This window comes from Oncorhynchus tshawytscha, linkage group LG33, assembly GCF_018296145.1.
Source record: "Oncorhynchus tshawytscha isolate Ot180627B linkage group LG33, Otsh_v2.0, whole genome shotgun sequence".
NCBI lineage: Eukaryota > Metazoa > Chordata > Actinopteri > Salmoniformes > Salmonidae > Oncorhynchus > Oncorhynchus tshawytscha.
The window spans coordinates 44,284,679-44,295,724 of record NC_056461.1 but is presented as its reverse complement, the minus strand read 5'-3'; the positions used below and the strand labels follow the sequence as shown (position 1 = coordinate 44,295,724).

The following is an 11,046-nucleotide window of genomic DNA, read 5'->3' as shown; positions in this document are numbered from 1 at the left end:
AGATATATATAGATATATGGTATATATGTGTGTGTGTATATATATATATATATAGATAGCCTGGTACCGTGTGTGTGTGTGTATATATATATATATAGATAGCCTGGTACCGTGTGTGTGTGTATATAGCCTGGTACCGTGTGTGTGTGTGTGTATATAGCCTGGTACCGTGTGTGTGTATATAGCCTGGTACCGTGTGTGTGTATATAGCCTGGTACTGTGTATGTGTATATAGCCTGGTACCATGTGTGTGTGTGTGTGTATATAGCCTGGTACCATGTGTATATAGCCTGGTACCGTGTGTGTGTGTGTGTGTGTGTGTGTGTGTGTGTGTGTGTGTATATATAGCCTGGTACCATGTGTGTGTGTGTGTGTGTGTGTATATAGCCTGGTACTGTGTGTGTATATAGCCTGGTACTGTGTGTGTATATAGCCTGGTACCGTGTGTGTGTGTGTATATAGCCTGGTACCGTGTGTGTGTGTGTGTGTATATATAGCCTGGTACCGTGTGTGTGTGTATATAGCCTGGTACTGTGTGTGTGTGTGTGTGTATATATAGCCTGGTACCGTGTGTGTGTGTGTGTGTGTATATATAGCCTGGTACCGTGTGTGTGTGTGTGTGTATATAGCCTGGTACCGTGTGTGTGTGTGTGTGTGTGTGTGTGTGTATGTATATAGCCTGGTACCGTGTGTGTGTGTGTGTGTGTGTGTGTGTGTGTGTATAGCCTGATTGTGTGTGTGTGTGTGTGTGTATATAGCCTGGTACTGTGTGTGTGTGTATATAGCCTGGTACCGTGTGTGTGTGTATATAGCCTGGTACCGTGTGTGTGTGTGTGTGTGTGTGTGTGTATATAGCCTGGGACCGTGTGTGTGTGTGTATATAGCCTGGGACCATGTGTGTACAGCAATGTTATTTTTATTTTTCTCTCTGCGTTGTTGGGAAGGGCCTGTAGGTTACATTTCACTGTTAGTCTACACCTGTTAGTCTACACCTGTTAGTCTACACCTGTTGTTTACCAAGCATTTCACTGTTAGTCTACACCTGTTAGTCTACACCTGTTAGTCTACACCTGTTGTTTACCAAGCATTTCACTGTTAGTCTACACCTGTTGTTTACCAAGCATTTCCCTGTTAGTCTACACCTGTTAGTCTACACCTGTTAGTCTACACCTGTTAGTCTACACCTGTTAGTCTACACCTGTTAGTCTACACCTGTTAGTCTACACCTGTTAGTCTACACCTGTTAGTCTACACCTGTTGTTTACCAAGCATTTCACTGTTAGTCTACACCTGTTAGTCTACACCTGTTAGTCTACACCTGTTGTTTACCAAGCATTTCCCTGTTAGTCTACACCTGTTAGTCTACACCTGTTGTTTACCAAGCATGTTTCAGATAACATTTGCTACCTGAATGGTAAATACTAACTCCTCTCTCCTAGGGTTTCTTGCCCCCTATGCTGGTGTTTGTCCAGTCTATTGATCGGGCCAGAGAGCTCTTCCATGAGCTGGTGTACGAAGGCATCAACGTAGACATCATACACGCTGACCGCACACAGCAACAGGCACGCACACGCACGCACGCACGCACGCACACACACGGTACCAGGCTATATACACACGCACACACACACACACACACACACAATATACCTGTCAAGACTTTTGGGGACCAGCAATTGATTTCCATCTAAATCCTGTTTTCCTGGACCTCTAACCCTAAATCTAACCTTAACCCCTAAACCCTAGTTTTAACCCTAAATCTAACCTTAACCCTAGTTTTAACCCTAAATCTAACCTTAACCCTAGTTTTAACCCTAAATCTAACCTCTAACCCTAGTTTTTACCTTTAATCTAACCCCTAACCCTAGTTTTAACCCTAAATCTAACCCCTAACCCTAGTTTTAACCCTAAATCTAACCTTAACCCCTAAACCCTAGTTTTAACCCTAAATCTAACCTTAACCCCTAAACCCTAGTTTTAACCCTAAATCTAACCTTAACCCTAGTTTTAACCCTAAATCTAACCTTAACCCTAGTTTTAACCCTAAATCTAACCTCTAACCCTAGTTTTTACCCTAAATCTAACCTATAACCCTAGTTTTAACCCTAAATCTAACCCCTAACCCTAGTTTTAACCCTAAATCTAACCCCTAACCCTAGTTTTAACCCTAAATCTAACCCTAGTTTTAACCCTAAATCTAACCCCTAACCCTAAATCTAACCCCTAACCCTAGTTTTTACCCTAAATCTAACCTCTAACCCTAGTTTTAACCCTAAATCTAACCTATAACCTCTAACCCTAGTTTTAACCCTAAATCTAACCTCTAACCCTAGTTTTAACCCTAAATCTAACCTATAACCTCTAACCCTAGTTTTAACCCTAAATCTAACCTATAACCTCTAACCCTAGTTTTAACCCTAAATCTAACCAGCAAAATGTCCTTAGGTATATTTTAGTTGGTTTACTATTCTAGTGTGGACTTCTGGTACTCCCAAGTATAGTACAACATGTACACACACACACACACACACACACACACACACACACACACACACACACTACTGCACTCCCAAGTATAGTAAAACACACACTACTATAAGTCATTCCCTAACTGTTTTTTTTCTCCAGAGAGACAACGTGATCAGTAGTTTCCGGTCGGGTGATATCTGGGTGTTGATCTGTACGGCCCTGCTGGCCCGAGGTATCGACTTTAAGGGTGTCAACCTGGTGCTGAACTACGACTTCCCTACCAGCGCTGTGGAATACATCCACCGTATCGGTTAGTCCCTGCGTATCACTACACTACCACACAAAGCTCTAAAAATCTCATCTCGTTTTATTAGTTACATGTGCCGAATACGGTACTGAGTAACCGGTACCCCCGCACGTACACATGACCTCGACGTGTAGGTGGGGGTAGAGTGACTGCAAAGACAATACACAGAGCAGCAGTGTAAAAACAGGGGGTATCGATCAATGTAAATAGTCTGGTGGCCATTTTGATTAGATGTTCAGCAGTTTTATGGCTTGGAGGTCGAAGCTGTTGAGGAGCCTTCTGATCCTAGACTTGACGCTCTGGTACCGCTTGCCGTGTGGTAGCAGAGAAAACCGTCTATGAATTGGTTGACTGGAGTCTTTGACCATTTTTTTGGGAGACCCCCTATTCCCTATATAGTACACTACTATAGACCAGAGCCCTATTCCCTATATAGTACACTACTATAGACCAGACCCCTATTCCCTATATAGTGCACTACTATAGACCAGAGCCCTATTCCCTATATAGTACACTACTATAGACCAGAGCCCTATTCCCTATATAGTACACTACTATAGACCAGAGCCCTATTCCTATATAGTACCCTACTACTATAGACCAGAGCCCTATTCCCTATATAGTACACTACTATAGACCAGAGCCCTATTCCCTATATAGTACACTACTATAGACCAGAGCCCTATTCCCTATATAGTGCACTACTATAGACCAGAGCCCTATTCCCTATATAGTACACTACTATAGACCAGAGCCCTATTCCCTATATAGTGCACTAATATAGACCAGACCCCTATTCCCTATATAGACTACTATAGACCAGAGCCCTATTCCCTATATAGTACACTACTATAGACCAGAGCCCTATTCCCTATATAGTACACTACTATAGACCAGAGCCCTATTCCCTATATAGTACACTACTATAGACCAGAGCCCTATTCCCTATATAGTACACTACTATAGACCAGAGCCCTATTCCCTATATAGTACACTACTTTAGACCAGAGCCCTATTCCCTATATAGTACACTACTATAGACCAGAGCCCTATTCCCTATATAGTACACTACTATAGACCAGAGCCCTATTCCCTATATAGTACACTACTATAGACCAGAGCCCTATTCCCTATATAGTACACTACTATAGACCAGAGCCCTATTCCCTATATAGTGGTACTATAGACCAGAGCCCTATTCCCTATATAGACCAGAGCCCTGTTCCCTATATAGTGCACTACTATAGACCAGAGCCCTATTCCCTATATGGTGGTACTACTTTAGACCAGAGCCCTATTCCCTATATAGTACACTACTATAGACCAGAGCCCTATTCCTATATAGACCAGAGCCCTATTCCCTATATAGTGCACTACTATAGACCAGAGCCCTGGTACTACTATAGACCAGAGCCCTATTCCCTATATAGTGGTACTACTATAGACCAGAGCCCTGTTCCCTATATAGTGGTACTACTATAGACCAGAGCCCTGTTCCCTATATAGTGCACTAGTTACAGTACGTATGTAATGAAGTGTTGTCCATCTTTGTATATCTAATCCTAGGTCGTACTGGTAGGGCGGGACGCACAGGGAGAGCTGTCACCTTCTTCACCGAGGATGACAAGCCTCTTCTACGCAGGTACACCAGGGGGAGGAGCCTAGGGATCCACAGGGGGAGGGGCTTGTAAAGCAGCACAGTCTGATGGGAGCTGTAGTATTAACTCACCTCTCTCCCCATCTCTCTCTCTCCCCCTCTCTCTCCCCCATCTCTCTCTCTCTCTCTCCCATCTCTCTCTCTCTCCCCCATCTCTCTCTCTCTCTCCCCCATCTCTCTCTCCCCCCCATCTCTCTCTCTCCCCCATCTCTCTCTCTCCCCCCCATCTCTCTCTCTCTCCCCCATCTCTCTCTCTCCCCCCATCTCCCCCCACCTCTCCCCCATCTCTCTCCCCCCACCTCTCTCTCTCCCCCCATCCTCTCTCTCTCTCTCCCCCATCTCTCTCTCCCCCATCTCTCTCTCTCTCCCCCCCATCTCCCCCCCCCCCCCACCTCTCTCTCTCTCTCTCTGCCCCCCCACTCTCTCTCTCTCTCTGCCCCCCACCTCTCTCTCCCCCCCCACCTCTCTCTCTGCCCCCCACCTCTCTCTCTCTGCCCCCCACCTCTCTCCCCCCACCTCTCTCTGCCCCCCACCTCTCTCTCTCCCCCACCTCTCTCTCTCTCTGCCCCCCACCTCTCTCTCTCTCTGCCCCCCCCTCCTCTCTCTCTCTCTCTCCCCCCCCCCACCTCTCTCTCTGCCCCCCCACCTCTCTCTCTCTGCCCCCCACCTCTCTCTCTCCCCCCCCCTCCTCTCTCTCCCCCCCCTCCCCACCTCTCTCTCTCCCCCTCTCTCTCTCTCTCTCTCTCCCCCCCCCTCCTCTCTCTCTCCCCCCCTCTCTCTCTCTCTCTCTCCCTCTCTCCCCCCACCTCTCTCTCTCTCCAGCCCCCCCACCTCCCCTGCCCCCCACCTACCTCTCTCTCTGCCCCCCACCTCTCTCTCTGCCCCTCCCCCACCTCTCTCTCCCCCCCCCACCTCTCTCTCTCTCTGCCCCCACCTCTCTCCCCCACTCTCTGCCCCCCACCTCTCTCCAGTGCCAATGTGATCAAACAGGCCGGTTGTCCTGTCCCTGGCTACATGGTAGGCTTTAAAAAGATACACAGGTGAGTTTACAGCTGCCTAGCATGGTTTAATCATGTATGTGGTTTAGCTGATGTTCCCTGCCTGTTATTATGCAGTAGTAGATCTGTTATAAATCAGTGACCGTTATCCCTTAGCATGGTTTAATCATGACGACTCACACACTGTGCTGCCAGTGTAGGAAGCAAGATAAAACAGACATTTAGAGGGTGAGGAGAGAGAGAGAGAATGGAGGAAGCTTGCCGTCTTGTTATGACATGTGTTATCTGAATTATACCAACGGGGGAACTTTGAATGCCTTTGAACGTTAGCTAGATAACAACCTTGTGTGCCGAGCGGCACCAGAATTAAAAACACATCTTACCTTTCTGTAGTTAATAAATCCAATGTGAAACGTGATCACTACAGTATCCTTAACTAGCATTGAAAAAGTCAATACATTTTTTAAATTAAACATCTCCCTCAATGGTGCTTGTAACGTTGTCAGTAGCTACAGTAACCTATGGGTCAGATGGGAGGGGCTACAGTAACCTATGGGTCAGAGGGGAGGGGCTACAGGTAACCTATGGGTCAGAGGGGAGGGGCTACAGTAACCTATGGGTCAGAGGGGAGGGGCTACGGTAACCTATGGGTCAGAGGGGAGGGGCTACGGTAACCTATGGGTCAGAGGGGAGGGGCTACGGTAACCTGGGTCAGAGGGGAGGGGCTACGGTAACCTGAAAAATAAAAACCTAACAAAAGCATAACTGTATCTGCAGTAAGGTAAAACGGCAGCTCCAGAAGAAACCGCCGAAGAGGAGCACTATCCGTACCACGCCTCAATTTGTACTGAAGAAGGGAAGAGGAGGAGAGAAGACGGGAGGAGTCGGAGGACCGAAGAAAGGAGCACTGGGAGGACCAAAGAAAGGAGCTGACGGACGGGAGACGAAGGGAGATAAAGGACAGAAGTCGTCTGATGGAGTCCAGTCTAAGGTCCAGGGGACGAGGTAGGAGCTCTGATCATGTAAAGGATCTTTGACAATTCATCTATTCCTCGCCACCGCCTCAACCCTATTGGAGGAGGAGAGTAGAGGTCCTTCGCCTCTGACTTTCTTTTCCAGTCTGTTTTGAGGAGGAGAGGAATAGATTAATATCCATCTGGGTTAATGTGCACTAACTGTCGTCTTTTGATGATGTCATCAGACATATTTGTGTTTAGTGTACTGTGATGATGACTTCTGACCCTTAGACTCTCTCTTGCCTCGGCTCTTTCTCTCTCTCTCTCGCGCCTCTTTCAATTCAAAGGGCTTTATTGTCATGGGAAACATATGTTTACATTGCCAAAGCAAGTGAAATAGATAATAAACAAAGAATGAACCGTAAATATTACACTCACCGTAGTTTCAGAGGAGTAGAGACATGTCATATTATGGCAGACCAATCCAAACTCATCTCCCGGCATGCCCAGCCCACTCATTATCTCAGCCAATCATGGCTTGCGTGAAGATTGCTGACTTTTTCTGTGGCAAAATCAACTAGGCTCGTAGTTTTAACAGTTTTATTGGGTTTCTACATGTTTGTTATTGAGGCACATGAAAGTTCACATAATTCAGCATTTCTGACAAAAAACGCATTTTGATAAATCATTTATGTTCAAATGCCTCTCCTGTGAAGTAGTGATGCGCAAAATAAGGCGCTCGCTGGCTCCGTGCGCGCATTGTGGAATCTTCGGTCAATACATTTAATTAAGACGATAAAGAAAGAGAATGTAAATACTACAGGGAATTAATCTTTTGGCTGAGATCCCGCTAACGGGATCAATATGACAACAGCCAGTGAAAGTGCAGGGCGCCAAATTTAAAACAGAAATCTCATAATTAAAATTCCTCAGACATACAAGTATTTCACACCATTTTAAAGATACACTTCTTGTTAATCAGCCACAGTGTCTGATTTCAAATAGGCTTTACAGCAAAAGCACCACAAACGGTTACGTTAGGTCAGCGCCAAGTCACAGAAAAACAGCCATTTTTCCAGCCAAAGAGAGGAGTCACAAAAAGCACAAATAGAGATAAAATTAATCACTAACCTCTGATGATCTTCATCAGATGACACTCATAGGACTTCATGTTACACAATACATGTATGTTTTGTTTGATATAGATCATATTTCTATAAAAAAAATCTGAGTTTACATTGGCGCGTTATGTTCAGTAGTTCCAAAACATCCGGTGATTTTTGCAGAGAGCCACATCAATTTACAGAAGTACTCATTATAAATGTTGATGGAAAATACAAGTGTTATGCATGGAACTTAAATCCACTTCTCCTTAATGCAACCGCTGTGTCAGATTTCAAAAAAGCTTTCCGGATAAAGCAAACCATGCAATAATCTGAGTACGGCGCCCAGAGACCCAACAAGCCAAAAAGATATCTGCCATATTGTGCAGTCAACAGTCAGAAATAACATTATAAATATTCACTTACCTTTGATCTTCATCGGAATCTCAGTTCCACAATAAATGTTTTTGTTCGATGATGTCCATCATTTATGTCCAAATAGCTTCTTTTGTTAGCGCGTTTGGTAAACAAATCAAACCTCACAAAGCGCGTTCACTAGTTGCAGACGAAATGTCAAAAAGTTCCGTTACAGTCCGTAGAAACATGTCAAACGATGTATAGAATCAATCTTTAGGATGTTTTTAACATAAATCTACAATAATGTCCCAACCGGAGAATTCCTTTGTCTGTAGAAAAGCAATGGAACGCGAGGTCGGTCACGTGAACGAGCGCCACGAGCGTGTGGCTCTCTGCCAGACACCTGACTCATTCCCCTGTCACTCAGCCCCCCTTCACAGTAGAAGCCTGAAACAATGTTCTAAAGACTGTTGACATCTAGCGGAAGCAACATGACCGGTATCTTCAATAGGGGCTGAGTTGAAAAACGACCAACCTCAGATTTCCCACTTTTTTTCTCAGGTTTTTGCCTGCCATATGAGTTCTGTTACACTCACAGACATCATTCAAACAGTTTTAGAAACTTCAGAGTGTTTATATACAAAATATACTAATAATATATTAGCAACTGGGCCTGAGTAGCAGGCAGTTTACTCTGGGCACCTTATTCATCCAAGCTACTCAATACTGCCCCGGCCATAAGAAGTTAATGGGACGTTCCTCAGCTATGGAAATCATATATCTGGTTCATTCTTGGATTCTTTTTTTAATGCTTTATGTGATTAGTAAATGCACAGAAGTTGGGGATTGATTGAGATTTTCTTATTTGGGACTATTTCTCACAGTAGAGGAGGCAGTGCATCTCTACCTCCCCTGTAGTGCAGTGACCAGATAGACACTCCTCTTTGGGCGGCCATGTTTTTTTGCGTCTCCCTTTTATAGCCAATTGGTGGTCGCTGAGGCTGTGTTTGGTCAGGATCTGTCTCTGTTTTGTATCTCTAGAGATATTTTGCCCGTTTCTTTTCTCGTTTTAAGCCAAATAGCAATTTAGTTAATTCTGTGTTTCATTTTCCCAATTTGTCAAATAGGAGGTTTTAATTTCTGTAACAATCTGGTTGGATAATAGTGTTGTTTAGTGTTTTTAACAACAGCTGGCAGGGGACGGCGGGACTCGTACTCTTTTCTCTCAATTCAATTTGCTTTATTGGCATGATGTAATAACAATGTACATATTGCCAAAACATTTTTTAAATATTTTTTTGAAAATTAATCAAAATTGTCAATGGGACAGTCATTCACAACAATAATCTCTGTTCTCAGGAAAAAGAAGAAAGGAAAGAAGAACTGAGAAGACCGATGGAGATGAGAGGAAGGAGAAGACCGATGGAGATGTGAAGACGGGCAGATGACAGGAAGGAGAAGACCGATGGAGATGTGAAGACGGGCAGATGACAGGAAGGAGAAGACCGATGGAGATGATAGTTGTTTTGTTGCTTTCAGATACGTGTGGTTTTGTATTTCTTGGACATTCTAATAAAAACAGTTGATTTAATGCAGTCAATTAAGAGCAAATTCTTAAAACCAGACATCACAAAATATATACAAGACACAGATAAACATAAAGATGTACAAGACGGATACATACAGCATCAGTCAAAAGTTTGGACACCTACTCATTGAAGGGTCTTTATTTTGACTATTTTCTACATCTAGAATAATAGTGAAGACATCAAAACTATGATATAACACATATGGAATCATGTAGTAACCAAAAAAGTGTTAACAAATCTAAATATATTTGAGATTTTAGATTCAAAGTAGCCAAGCTGATGACAGCTTGGCATGCTCTCAACCAGCTTCACCTGGAATGCTTTTATTTATATGCATTTTATTGTATGACATAAGTATTTGATCACCTACCAACCAGTAAGAATTCCAGCTCTCACAGACCTGTTCGTTTTTCTTTAAGAAGCCCTCCTGTTCTCCACACAATGGCCAAGACCAGAGAGCTGTGTAAGGACATCAGGGATGAAATTGTAGACCTGCACAGGGCTGGGATGGGCTACAGGACAATAGGCAAGCAGCTTGGTGAGAAGGCAACAACTGTTGGCGCAATTATTAGAAAATGGAAGAAGTTCAAGATGACGGTCAATCACCCTCTGTCTTGGGGCTCCATGCAAGATCTCACCTAGTGGGGCATCAATGATCATGAGGAAGGTGAGGGATTAGCCCAGAACTACACGGCAGGACCTGGTCAATGACCTGAAGAGAGCTGGGACCACGGTCTCAAAGAAAACCATTAGTAACACACTACGCCGTCATGGATTAAAATCCTGCAGCGCACGCAAGGTCCCCCTGCTCAAGCCCGCGCATGTCCAGGCCCGTCTGAAGTTTGCTAATGACCATCTGGATGATCCAGAGGAGGAATGGGAGAAGGTCATGTGGTCTGATGAGACAAATAGAGCTTTTTGGTCAAAACTCCACTCACCGTGTTTGGAGGAAGAAGGATGAGTACAACCCCAAGAACACCATCCCAACTGTGAAGCATGGAGGTGGAAACATCATTCTTTGGGGATGCTTTTCTGCAAAGGGGACAGGACGACTGCACCGTATTGAGGGGAGGATGGATGGGGCCATGTATCGTGAGATCTTCCCTCAGTAAGAGCATTGAAGATGGGTCGTGGCTGGGTCTTCCAGCATGACAACGACCCGAAACACACAGCCAGGGCAACTAAGGAGTGGCCCCGTAAGAAGCATCTCAAGGTCCTGGAGTGGCCTAGCCAGTCTCCAGACCTGAACCCAATAGAAAATCTTTGGAGGGAGCTGAAAGTCCGTATTGCCCAGCAACAGCCCAGAAACCTGAAGGATCTGGAGAAGGTCTGTGTGGAGGAGTGGGCCAAAATCCCTGCTGCAGTGTGTGCAAACCTGGTCAAGAACTACAGGAAACATATAATCTCTGTAATTGCAAACACAGGTTTCTGTACCAAATATTAAGTTCTGCTTTTCTGATGTATCAAATACTTATGTCATGCAATAAAATGCAAATTAATTACTTAAAAATCATACAATGTGATTTTCTGGATTCTGTCTCTCACAGATTCCGTATCTCACAGTTGAAGTGGACCTATGATAAAAATGACAGCCCTCTACATGCTTTGTA

The 11,046-nt window shown here is 44.5% G+C and overlaps 1 protein-coding gene across 1 annotated transcript in view; it reads left to right on the top strand.

Annotated features, from left to right (window-relative positions):
* The window catches only part of ddx52 (DEAD (Asp-Glu-Ala-Asp) box polypeptide 52), a 37,441-nt gene extending 28,003 nt beyond the window's left edge, over positions 1-9,438 (top strand). Inside the window, exons 10-15 of the mRNA XM_042311385.1 lie at positions 1,440-1,562; positions 2,629-2,779; positions 4,343-4,418; positions 5,405-5,473; positions 6,209-6,436; positions 9,207-9,438. Of these exons, the coding sequence (XP_042167319.1) occupies positions 1,440-1,562; positions 2,629-2,779; positions 4,343-4,418; positions 5,405-5,473; positions 6,209-6,436; positions 9,207-9,234 (675 nt within the window). The 3' untranslated portion in view covers positions 9,235-9,438. The remainder of the gene's footprint in view (positions 1-1,439; positions 1,563-2,628; positions 2,780-4,342; positions 4,419-5,404; positions 5,474-6,208; positions 6,437-9,206) is intronic.
* The last annotated feature ends 1,608 nt before the right edge of the window (positions 9,439-11,046 follow it).